Genomic DNA, 13532 nt, shown 5'->3' on the forward strand with positions numbered 1-13532 from the left:
AGTCAGGGCAGTTTGATTAAAGCTATCTTGATTTGGCTATCTTGATTAAAGCTGATTAAACATTAAAAAAGATAATACACTTTTGCACTGTTTTAATACCCATGAATAGAGAAAGAGCTATGCCAAAAAAAAAAAAAAAAAGGTTTCCATACATGTTTTTAAGAGCTTTTTAAGACTATAAGCTGTATTGGAGTACTTTACAGGATTTTAAATAATAATATATTCATTCTATTTTTTTAATTTCAGCCCTTACTTACTGATTATCCATGGACAAAACAACAACAAAGAACAACACAGAAGTAATTGAAAGCTTTGATACGTGTGGAGAAAAAATGGGGTTCTATGGAAAGTAACTTCACAGGGTGATCTGGGCAGGTCCTGGTGGGTAGTCATGCCCCAGGCATACAACTTCTTTACTAAAAGGTTTATCTTTGCCTTAAACAAGACCTGTCCTTTGTTTCTGTGCACCTTGGTTAACACACCTTCCAAATAAGTCATAACCACCCACAGGAGGGCAAATAACCTTGTTAACTATCCTGTAATCCAACCCCACCTTGCTTCCTCCCACCTCCCCGTAATCTTCCTTACTGCCCTCCTTAATTTCAAATGCACAAAAGAAGCTGTGAAACTATTCATCTCCGGAGCATTAGAGATCTGGCTCCCCAGAGTCTGTCATCAGTTTGGCTCAAATAAACGCATAAAAATTCTCTGCAGTTTTAGAATTTAGTTCAGTTATGTGTCACAAAGCCAGTTCCCCAACCCTGCCAGTGCATGGCTGAATGACCTGTTTGAGGCCAGTGGTTACCAAGGTCCTCACGTAATAGTTCTCATCTGTATGTTACATCACCCCAGCCTTTCCCAAAAGACCATTAAGAGATCAAAGGACCAGTTCTCTTACAGTGAGAGCAGCACAAAATATAAGCCCTGTTCCTGAATAGCCTAGAGCAATAATAACAATGTACCCCTTTCAGCTTTGATTCTACCCCCAAACAAGGAATGCGCTAACCCTGGAAACATGGTATCAAGTTTCCCTGTCTGTCTTTTCTGAAAAATGTTGATTTCAGGACTAACATGGAAAAGCTGAACCTTTTTTTCCCCTGCAATAAAAGGAAATGCTCAGTACTTTGTCCTTTGTTGCTTGGCAACTAAAGGCTATAAATGGATTTTATGATTATAAAGACTCTGGAATGACTGTGAACATGTAGAAGTTGTAATAACTCCCTGGAGACAAGAGTGTTTCTTTGAGAAAGAAATGTGTTGAGATATATGGTGTCCCCCAAATTATATACAACTTTGACTGCCATTATTAATTCCAATGGGTTAAATCTGAAAAGAAAGAAACACCAATTGAGCTCTCAGCTGTTAAAGTGAGCACTGTATACATTATTTTGGGACACCCTGTATATGCAGCTTGTACTTGCTCTTGTTTCAGAATAAAGCCAGCAATTTGGTTCCTTCCCACTTGCAAATGTTATACTAAAGATCAATAGCCGAAACCGGTGTGGCTCAGTGGATAGAGCGTCGGCCTGCGGACTGAAAGGTCCCAGGTTCGATTCCGGTCAAGGGCATGTACCTTGGTTGCGGGCACATCCCCAGTGGGGGGCGTGCAGGAGGCAGCTGGTCGATGTTTCTCTCTCATCGATGTTTCTAACTCTCTATCCTTCTCCTTTCCTCTCTGTAAAAAATCAATAAAATATATTAAAAAAAAAAGATCAATAACTATCATTTACTTCATCATGTCTGCATTTTACCATTAATCCTCACACACCTAAGAGGTAGGTATTATTATCCCTACTTTATAGGTGGAGAAAACTGAAACTTTTATAATTGACCTAATGTTGAGAAATGAAGAAACAGAGAAATCAGGATTCAAACCCAGGTCTGCCTGAACCCAGGCCTAAGCCATCAAACACACACCATAGAGATTCCTAGGAAGCATATTTCTCGGCTCCTAATATTTGAGGATATTGATCAGTTTAATCCTATGGGAGTGACAGTATTTCCAACTACCAAAGCATATGATGTTCTTCATAAAACACACTACTTTCCATTGCTGTGTATGACAATTGTTTCTTATACTGCTAATCATATATCAGGGTACAATATTGCTGGGCTTTTTGTCCTGAGTCTGGTTACCAAAAAGGACAAGATTGAGAGTTATTTTCTACTACTCTTCCAAGTAAACCCAGCTGCCTCAGTTCCCTCTATGGATTTGTGTTATGCACCAAGCAGATCTTTGCATTCTTCTTAGTAGCCTTATCTTTTGAGTTTCTGTAGCTGCTTGCTCCATGAACATAAACCATTGACGTTAAACCACAAACACCTCATCTTACGGTGCTAGAGCTGGGCTTTGCCAAAAAATGCCAGATGGTACCAACTGCTAGCAGTCCAGAATAATTTCATCTACAGAATGGAATTACATGCAAATTGTCACACACACACACACACACACACACACACACACACACACACACACACACATGCACACAGCCCTGGTTATTTTACAGGAGCCCTAAGTTCCACAGTTACTCTACAGATATTCCCTTGCAACCTGTTTAGAAGACCCTGCCCGGTGCCTAGGAGCACAGGCCTTCAGAGAAAGAGACTTTTGTCCAACTCCAAGCTCTGAAGCACAATAGCTGTGCAACCTCGGGCAAGGTACAAACCTTCTCTGAATTTCTGTTTCCTCATCTCTAAAACGGTGATAACATTATCTGCCTGTTCATTTTGTTGTGCAAATTAAGAATTAATACAGCGAAAGGTCTCAATACAACGTCCTACACAAAGTCAAGTGTTCATTAAGTGGTAGTGGTTTTCTTACTGATGGTTGCTCCAGGGAGCTCCTTTAAAAGAATAAACATTTTTCTTTACTATAGAGCACTGACAATACCACTTCTTTGGGCAAATAACTGTATGGTAGGCACTATGCAAAGTATTTCACATACATTATCTTAATTCTTATTCTTTTCCTATTAGGTTTGCCTTCATTTGATAGACAGGAAACAGTCTCAGAGGGGCAAGTCATTTACCAAAGCAGTATCTTAAATTCTCAGGAGAGGTGGGATTTGAACCCAGGGTAATCTGCACTACTGTTGAGAGTTAATATTGTCTACTGCACTTGTGAGCACACCCAGCTGCCTCCATCCCTCTAAAGACTTCTGCTTTGCACCACGCAGTGCTCTGACAAAGCATGCGCTCCAACACCATGTCAGTCATCACCACCCGTGCAGGCTGGAGTCAGGAGCTCAGGGTTAAGGTGTGTGATTTGTAATAGCGCCCAATTTCCAGAACTGGGGTGGGTGTCCTATCAAATACAGCCTCAGCTGAGAAAGACGCTGTGATCAGACAATCTCCGTGATCATTCCTACAACCTTGACTGGTGTCCTGGTGCCTGGACCTCTACTTTTGCTCAGGACTAGGGCTTCCACTCCTCTGTTTGACTCCCAACATCTCCTGGTGACTCACAAGTTTTGATGCTGATTCTCAGGTCATAACCTGGTTTGAGTTGCAGCCTGAACCTCTCAGTTATGGACTTGGATTTTGAATTCCTCCGCCCTCAGTTAGCATCTCTGCCATGTGTCCTACTGTACACCACACCACCTCCATTCTTTATTCCTTTCCTGCTAATAAAGAAACAGACGTACCACTCCTAGGGGAAGATCACGGCTATGGGTCCCAGATCCAAACGTAATCCACATAAAAAACATTGCTGAGGAGCTGACTTGCTCCCAAGTTGATTCTGATAGTAAAATATCTATAAGAGAAGGAGCACAACCTTTGTATAATGCAATTAAGGCCCCTGCTTTGTGGTCAAGAATCTTATTCATTTAACATGTATTCAAGTTAGTTAGTTAGTTAGTTAGTTAGTTAGTTAGTTAGTTAGTAACTCTACATTCAAGACCCTAACTAAGCCTGCAAAGATGATGAAAGTCAGGTACTAACCTAGCTGCAATCATTGTCTTCTGTGGGAGACAGATATGTAAACACATAAATTAAACTTCGACGTGAAGGGTGCACATCAAAGGTATGGACGAAGTGTTATAGAAGCATGGAGAATTTTGCTTCTAACTTTGCCCAGAGAAGTTTGCTAGATGAAGTAGGAAAGTGCATTCTGGGCAAAAGACACAGTCAAAGACCCAATGTTATGAAAGGGCAGGGTATATTCAAGGAACCATGAAAAGTACCTGGGCGATAGGTAACAATAATAATAATATCTATGATGATAATAACAGATGCATAGTAATTGAGGTATTGTCCTGAACCTTACGCATATTGAATAATTTAACCTTCACCTTAGCCCAATTAGATAGATACTGGCATTAACCCACTTTTACAGATAAAGAACTGAGGTACAGAGAGATTAAGTAACTTGCTCAAGATCACAGCTAGCAAGGGGCAGAGTCAAGATTAGAACTCTGGCCCTGGAACATGCTGTTACCCAGTTACATCAAACTGCCTCTAACAGATGTGAGTACTGGGCAGTCCCCGAAGATAAGGATGCCTGGAATGTTGCATAGGGACCATTATGCTAAGCTCAGGCAATGGAGATTCAACAGGAATGTTTAAACAATGGCATCCTTCTGAGCCAAGCGTGAAATGGAAGGTGATTAGCACAGGAGAGAACTTAGAAGGCTCTAGCAAGAGATGACCTTTCAAATAAAGGGCAGGTTATGACTGAAAGACATTTCTGAGATTGAAGCAACAGACTTCAGCAATGATTACCTATGAGTATAAGAGGAGCTGTCAAGAGTGACACCCTCCTTTCTAATCTGGGAGTTTGTTGGAGAGTGAAGAGAATACAGGAGGAAGTGAAGAATAAAGGGAAGAAGGCAAAGGACAATGAGTTCCACTCTGAATGTATATATTTGGGGCAGTGGTCGGCAAACTCATTAGTCAACAGAGCCAAATATCAACAGCACAACGATTGAAATTTCTTTTGAGAGCCAAATTTTTTAAACTTAAACTTCTTCTAACGCCACTTCTTCAAAATAGACTCGCTCAGGCCATGGTATTTTGTGGAAGAGCCACACTCAAGGGGCCAAAGAGCCGCATGTGGCTCGCGAGCCGCAGTTTGGCGACCATGGATTCGGGGAAACTGAGGGACACCCATACACATACATAGATAGTTTAAGCAGCTGTAAATATGGGTCTGTAACTTGACAATAGAGTTTGGGATGTGCTGATCCATGGGAATAAATGAAACCATTCAGGATAAGCTTTGGTGCTCAAATAAAAGAGTTTCTGAAATAGGACTCTTAGGTATCAGAGGAGGAAGGTGAACTCCTGAAAGAGCCTGAGAGGACACAGAGATGCTGAATGGAACCTAGAAGGGAAGATGCCATGGAATCAAACAAGAGAGTGTTTCCATGAGTAAACAATGGGTGATGGTGACAAAGCCTAGAGAGAATGCCAGGATGGTGAGAGGTTAAAGGATTTTTTGTTTTTTTACATTTTTTTCCTCTTTTTTTCTTCTTGATTTCAGAGAGAGAGAGAGAGAGAGAGAGAGAGAGAGAGAGAGAGAGAAACATCAGTGATGAGAGAGAATCATCCATCAGGTGCCTCCTGCACACCCCCTACTAAGGATCAAGCCCCCAACCCAGGCATGTGCCCTGACCCGAATTGAACCATGATCTCCCAGTTCATGGGTTGATGTTCAAGCACTGAGCCACACTGGCCAGGCAAGGGGCTGAAGATTTTTTAAAAATATATTTTATTGATTTTTTACAGAGAGGAAGGGAGAGAGATAGAGAGTTAGAAACACTGATGAGAGAAAAACATCGATCAGCTGCCTCCTGCACACCCCCTACTGGGGATGTGCCCGCAACCAAGGTACATGCCCCGACCAGAATCGAACCTGGGACTCTTCAGCCCGCAGGCCAATGCTCTATCCACTGAGCTAAACCAGTTAGGGCGGGCTGAAGATTTTTAATATGATCAAGCAATTAGGAAAATTTTCATAAGAGTAAGTCAAGGCAGAAGCCAAATCACATTGAACTAACATTCACCAATATTGATGCCAATACCTCGGCATCATCTCTAATTCCTCAGCCTTCCTCACTCCCATATTCCATTCATCTTGTATTTCTTAAAACTCTCCACTGGTTTCCTGTCACACTGGGAATAAAAATCCAAACTCTGACATCACTCCCACCACTTTCACTCAACACTGTCCCTGCCCCTGCAACTGCCCCCTAACCCTACTCCCCCCTTTCCTTGGCCTCGCCAAGCTCAGGTGTTCCCATTGTCTGGAATGCTCTTCCAATGGGTGATGGATGATGGCTGATGGATACCTTGCTCCCAGTCATTATTCAGGCCTCAGTTTGAATGTCTCCTTCTCAGAAGCCTTTCATGACTGCCTCACCTGAAGTAACCCACTCTTCCTCCCTTCATCAGTCTCCACCAGTATCTGGTTTTATTTTCTTCACAATTAATGACTACCTAAAATCAGTGTATTTATTTGCTTATCTCTTTACTGTCTTCTTCCTTTAGCTAGAAGAGGAGCCGCTTTGGGGCAAGGACTCTACTTGGTCACCACTGAATCTCTACCCACTGGGGCAGCGTCTGGCTCATTTCAACTGGCAGACGGAATAAGCAAAGGAAAGGAATAAACGATGACCTCACAGCCACTTACTAACTGGAGGACCCGTAAGCAAGTTATTTAACCTCTGTTGGCCTTGTGTTTCTCTCAGGAATATAAAAATCCTTCACAAGGCTGCTTTGATGCTAAACAAAGGAAATGTTAATAAAGTAACAATGAGAATAATAATAACTAACACTTACTGAGCTTTCTGTGCCAGGCATAGCGCTTTACAACCACTTTATGAGAAAATACAATTATCCCCATTTTATAAATAAGAAAACTAAGACCCGCAGAGGTTTACTTATCCATCATCCCAGAGGTAGTAAAAAGCAGAGCCAGGATTCACACACAGGATGACTATGATTCTATACCCAGAACATAGTAAATGCTCAATAAATAACAATTATTATCATTAATTAGGTTGTAGAACAAGGGTTAGCAAACATTTTTTATAAAGAGCCAGATAACAAATATTTTCAATTTTGAGGGCCATATGGTCTCTGTTGCCACCACTCAGCTCTGCCATCATAGCACCAAAGCAGCCATAGGTAATCTGTTAATGAATGAATGCATTCCAATAAAACTTTATTTACAAAATCATGCTGCGGGACATATTTTGCCATTGTTATCGAAGAATAAGTAATGATATGAAGAGATATTCACTCTCTATTCCATAAAAAAGTTCATTATTAAAGTATAGTATAATCCCATTTTTGTTTTAAAAACACACACACAAAATTGACACCAAACTGTGAACAGCTGTTATCACTAAACTAGAGGCCCAGTGCACAAAATTTGTACACGGGTAGGGTCCCTAGCCGTTGCCAGCTGCCGGCTGGGGCCTTCCTTTGTTCCACTCTGCCGTCTGGTGGTCAGCGCACATCATAGCAAGCAATCGAACTCCTGGTCGGTCAAACTCCCAAGGGGACACTTTGCATTTTAGGCTTTTATATATATAGACTAGAGGCCTGATGCACGAAATTCGTGAATGGGGCGGGGGGGTGTCCCTCAGCCCAGCCTGTACTCTCTCCAATCTGGGACCCCTCGAGGGATGTCCGACTGCCCGTTTAGGCCCGATCCTGATAGGATCGGGCCTAAACGGGCAGTCGGACATCCCTTTCACAATCCAGGACTGCTGGCTCCCAACTGCTCGCCTGCCTGCCTTCCTGATTGCCCCTAACCACTTCTGCCTGCCAGCCTGATCACTTTCTAACCACTCCCCTGCCAGCCTGATTGATGCCTAACTGCTCCCCTGCCAGCCTGTTTGTCCCTAACTGCCCTCCCCTGCAGGCCTGGTCACCCCTAACTGCCCTCCCCTGCAGGCCTGGTCCTCTCCAACTGCTCTCCCCTGTAGGCCTGGGTCCCCCGCCCAACTGCCCTACCCTGCAGGCCCAGTTGCCCCCAAATTCCCTCCTCTGCCAGCCTAGTTACCCCTAACTTCCCTCCCCTGCAGACTTGATTGCCCCCAACTGCCCTTCCTTGCAGGCCTGGTCCCTCCCAACTCCCCTCCCCTGCTGGCCATCTTGTGGTGGCCACCTTGTGTCCACATGGGGGCAGCCATCTTTGATCACATGGGGGCAGCCATCTTGTGTGTTGGAGTGATGGTCAATTTGCATATTACTCTTTTATTAGATAGGATAGAGGCCTGGTGCACGGGTGGGGGCCAGCTGGTTTGCCCTGAAGGGTGTCCCGGATCAGGGTGGGGGTTCCCTTGGGGTATGGGGTGGCCTGGGTGAGGGGCCTGTGGTGGTTTGCAGGCCAGCCATGCCCCCCAGCGACCCAAGCGGAGACCCTGGTATCTGGGATTTATTTATCTTTTATAATTGAAACTTTGTAGCCTTGAGCGGAGCCAAGCCTCCTGCTTGCTCTGTGGCCACAGCCATTTTTGTTGGAATTTATTTATCTTCTATAATTGAAACTTTGTAGCCTTAAGTGGAGACCAAGGCAGGTCAGGGCTGTGGGAGCTTGGCTTCCTCCATCTCCAGGGGCAACTCTAGCCTCCTGCTCTCTCCAGCTCCACGGCTGCTGCCATTTTTGTTGGGATTTATTTATCTTCTATAATTGAAACTTTGTAGCCTTAAGTGGAGGCCTGGGCCGGCCAGGGTGTGCGGAAAGCTTGGCTTCCTCCATTGCCGGGGAAACCCAAGCCTCCTGCTTGCTCCGTGGCTGCAGCCATCTTGGTTGGATTAATTTGCATACTCGCTCCTGATTGGCTGGTGGGTGTGGTTTGTGGGTGTAGTGGAGTAATGGTTAATTTGCATATTACTCTTTTATTAGATAGGATGGTCAGATTACAGTGAAAACTATCCTCTTGTTTTAAGTTATCTGTATTTTCCAAAATTGCTTATGTATTGAAAGTGTAGTTTCCAAGATGTGTGGAGTCTTCCAGAAACCTAATTCTAACTCTGAAATTGAAAAGATGACAACCTCAGGAATCCCAAAGAAGGTGGTGGAGCCTCCTCTCAGGAGCCTCCTTCCAGAGGGTCTGTCATGGTGGTTTGGTTCCAGGATTCCCTAGAGAGGGTGATAATCCTGGCGGGTCTCCAATGCAGGGTGTTTGCAGGTGATGGGGGTTAGCTATGACCTACTAATGGCACATGTTACATTCTAATTAAATCGCCTTCTCCTTGGGGATCCCAGCATGAAAGAAGAAAAGGGATTGCTTCTCAGTGGCACCAAGCCCACACCTCTTTGTTGTGATGCTTCACACCATGGCAACGTAGTTTCTAACCACCTGCGAACACCAGAGAGAAATGTTCAGATAATCCTAAACCGCTTGCATGATCTGGCAGGCTTGTCCTTGGCATGTTCTCGTTGGCAGTCTCCTGGGCAAGTCCAGGCTGTCTCCACACGGAAGCAGAGGCAGCCTCACTAATAAACAAGGGGCTCCTGCCTCGAGATCATTTCAGAGATGCTCGGGTGCTGCATGACGTCTAAAGGGCCACCATCCGATGACGTCCACCATGACACATGCAGATAATGGGCAACAATGGAATAAAAATGGACATCATCAAACCTCAGTGCCAAGAGTTACCCAGGTGGTGCTGTCAGTTTGTTGTGTTTGTCTTTTTAAGCCTTCTGGCTAAAATGTTTTCTGACTTTATCTTGGCCAATTTTGGGCCACACTAAATATTAGATAAACTATTATTTAATAAAAAAAATAAAATAAAATTCTACCATTAGAGATCAACCGAACTTACCCTTAGAGAAGGTAACTTTTTTTGACTCATTTAATCAAAACAGCTTTGCATTCTATGAAAGCGCCTGGAATACGAAAGAAGCGTAAGGTGGGAGATCATTTGCTATTTGTACCTTCTGAGCAAGCTCAGGTTTTACTAGGACAGAAGGAAGAGACCATAAAGGTGCTGGCTGTCAGGGTAAGAAAGTGCTGGTCCCAAAGTGAAGGAAAGACAAAGAATGGAGAGACTGGTCTGAGGCCAAAGATATCCTTTATCCACAAGACAATCTTGCCCATGGCCAGTCCTGGTACTGTTTCACTGTTCAGAGCTTCTGATTGCTCTCACGGGGATTCAGGAACATCAACCAATCAGAGCTGGTTTCACTCCGGCAGAAATAACGTACAGGGCCCACTTGAGGCATTTACTATTTTATCGCTGGTAATGATGGAGCCCGAGGCTTTCCACCAACTGGCAATACTAGGTCTCAACAGCCTCTTTTTGTTCTATTCGCTGGACCTTTCTGCTGCTGCACAAGTCTTCCTCTTCCTATATTTGAACTTGCCCGGTTCTCTGCATCTAGAGTTTAAGTTTAATAGCTGTCTGTTGCATAGAATAGCCTTTTGCACAATTCTTTCATTCACTTATTCTATAAATGTTATTGAGTGTGTACTATACACAGACATCCACATAGGCACTTTTCCAAGCTGCATCTCTCTTCTACTCAACAATTCTGCTTTCCTCCCTGAGGCCTCGCTAAGTAGTTCTTCCCACTCCTCTCAGTCAGGGCAGGAATCTCTTTTTTTGCTTTCATGATCAGTCAAGAAACATTTGAAAACCTACTTCAGGACATTACAAAGAGAATGAGCTAAAGAGCTTCTCAACAATTCAGAAATTTCCTCTTTCAAGATTAAATATAATGAATAACAAAAGACTCTTCTCAAGGCAGTTTTTAAACTATTCTAAAAAGCATGGGAATAAAAGATGAGTCCTCTGATACCAAAGAAGTCCAAAAGAAATACCCATAAGAAAGCAAATTGAGAATGTAAGGTCATATTTAAAACTTTAAAGTGAAAACTAAGATCTCAATGGCTTTGACAATTAAGGCCATTAATTTAAGATGGTATTGTCAATCCAGATATTTTTTAAAAAATTTTATTGATTGATTGATTTTAGAGAGAGGAAGGTGAGAGAGAGAGAGACATCAATTTGTTGTTCCACTTATTTATGCATTCATTAGTTGATTTTTGTATATGCTCTGACGGGGGAGGGGATCAAACCTCAACCTTGGCGTCTGCCAGGGCAATTCAGATAGTTTTAAAAGCAAAAGTGTTCCTAAGGAAAAATACATTATGTAGAGCTTAGTTTCTTAGAACAAAGAGTCTGAGGAAATGAAGAAAAACAGCTTTCAAGTGGGTAAGAAATTGCCAAAACTTTTCTTGATTTTCAGATCTTGATTCTTCATACAAGATTGCAATTATTTAGAAACTGACATATCTACAGGAACACGCCATGCAAACTGGCCCTCCTCATTAGGATATCATTCTAGTTTTGCTGTTCTCATTCTAAGAAATACTTGAGAAAGGAAATCATTACAATCTAAGGAAAAAGCTCCAAAGAGGTGATTGTTGGACTTGGCACACAGTAGGTGATCAATATTTGCTGAAGAGTAGGTAATAAAAATTGACAATTAGTTGTGTAATTTTCAGGTGGTAGGGATCACATTATGTATTACCTCTATTTTTATTCCTAAAGTCTACCATTTTCTCCATCTATTCACTCAAATATAATACAAGGAAAACACTGACCATTTTATTCTCTTTTCATGGAAAAATGACTCCCCTGCCCTCTTGAAATAGGCTTCATGGAGCAACAGAGTTTGGTTTGGGTTAAGAAAGATATTATTATAATAATCAGATATTGTAATAAGCTACACAGGGAACTTATGGAAACTATATCTCCAGAAACTTCTGAAAATAGTACAAACAAGCACAGTATAAGATCCTAGGTATAATAGCACTTTCATAAAAAGGAAGGTAGACCAGATAAACTTTTCAGGTCTTCTCCAGGTCAGGGAAGAAATCAAGTAGACTCCTTGCGTCTGTTAAATGAATTGGTGGTTTCTCTAAAATAAAGCAGATGTAACTGTAGCCTGGAGCTTGCTGTCCACTGCTGGAGTGAAAGTTACATAGGATGTAAAATCAGGCAATAACAGTCCAGCAACATTAGGGTGCCTACTGTGCGCCAAGCGTGACCCAGGTGGGCACCCTGAGTTGGACACTGTCAGAGACAGAACACTGGATGGGTTGGATCACAAGGCTGAGATAACGCAAGAATCTCTTGGTCTTCCATTTCTTCTCACCACTCTGGCAAAATCCAAGCCACTATCAAGAAACTACCGTATTGTGTTGACTCCCTCTGTTAGTGGCCTAGAATCTCACTATTTCTTTGGTCTGACTGCTCTTCAGTGGTCATCACTGTTCGGCCTTGGTTCCATTCAACCTTTAAACATCTAGCATTTGTCAGACACTTCACTAATCACAAGAAATTCCAAGAGCACTTTCTCAATATGCTGCTAACTGCCCTCTGGCTTCTGTGAATGAGCAGGTCGGCCCTCAGTTCTTCTCCACTCCCGCCTGGGAATCACCCTGGAATGTGTAAAAGCTGTGGCCACAGTTCCCTTCACATGGAAGTCTGAGCATAGCTAACCGGTAAGAAACTAAAGCCGCTCTGACGTGGAGTCAGTCCTTGCTGACATCAGACCCACCATCAGAATATCACCCCAACTAAAGGTGAGAAGCTGCTGCTGTTTTTAGGGTTGGGGAGGAATGAAATCTGTCTAACCTTGTCCTACAGTGCGCCTCTCCCTTGGAGAAAAAGGTATTTCGTTCAAAAGCAAATCACTATTCGGTTACACATTTTTAAATTGCTGTGAAAAACAGAGATGGGAATGAGGGGAGAGGGGTTCCTCTGCTCTTTCAGGCTGTTTAATGTTTAAAGGAATCAGAAGGAATAAGATCTAGCACAGGACTCGGACAAATGCTAGTAACAGATAAGCTGACCCTTGATTTTTTTTTTTAAACTACGCTATGAAAAGAAAATCCTGGTTTTGTTTTTCAATCACTACCTCTACCATTGATTTTTGCAACAAACACAGCAAATAAACCTCCCCTTCCATTTTAGGACAGTCAACACGACAGCATTTCTTCCCAGGCCAAGTGTGAGTGAGTCGCAGAAGGGTGCGTCCGTGGCAGTGAACTCCGTGTTGGAAGCCTCTTACCTTCGAAAAACTGCTGCAGGGCCTCGCTCTCGCCCTCCACCTCCATGGTGCTGCGGGCTGCTTCCTCCCGGGCAGGGCTAGCAGGCGGGGGAGTCCGGGCTGTCCCCACGAGTGCCCGGCTAGGAGTGCTCTCGAAAAATCTTCATTTTCTTTTTGTTGGAGTGAAGTGTGTCTTCAGCATCGAATTGTGCCCAGAGACCCAGAGAGAGGGTTAAGTTCTCAAAATGATTATAAAACCAGAACGACATTCAACCACGCAGGGAAAAACATGTCCAAAGTGGGAAGTGGTAGCAAGTCCATGGATCTTACTGTAGGGGAAGTGTTTCTCCTCTGCCTCTCGCCTTTGTTTTAAGGACCTTTGTCCTCAGTGACACATGTCGTTACATAAACGGGCAATAAAGGCAGCCTTATCTCCTACCCATCCTGTTATACCAATGTACCCATACCTCCCCCTCTATCTACCTGATCGGTTTCGTCACAGCCAAGCAAAGATACA

General features: G+C 43.2%; 1 protein-coding gene across 1 annotated transcript in view; it reads right to left on the minus strand.

Annotated features, from left to right (window-relative positions):
• MYRFL (myelin regulatory factor like) overlaps positions 1-13082 on the minus strand; it is a 107507-nt gene extending 94425 nt beyond the window's left edge. Inside the window, exon 1 of the mRNA XM_008155570.3 lies at positions 13037-13082. Coding sequence (XP_008153792.2) covers positions 13037-13082 — 46 coding nt within the window. The remainder of the gene's footprint in view (positions 1-13036) is intronic.
• Between the last annotated feature and the right edge of the window lie 450 nt (positions 13083-13532).

Source organism: Eptesicus fuscus, chromosome 7 (genome assembly GCF_027574615.1).
Source record: "Eptesicus fuscus isolate TK198812 chromosome 7, DD_ASM_mEF_20220401, whole genome shotgun sequence".
Taxonomy (NCBI): Eukaryota; Metazoa; Chordata; class Mammalia; order Chiroptera; family Vespertilionidae; genus Eptesicus; species Eptesicus fuscus.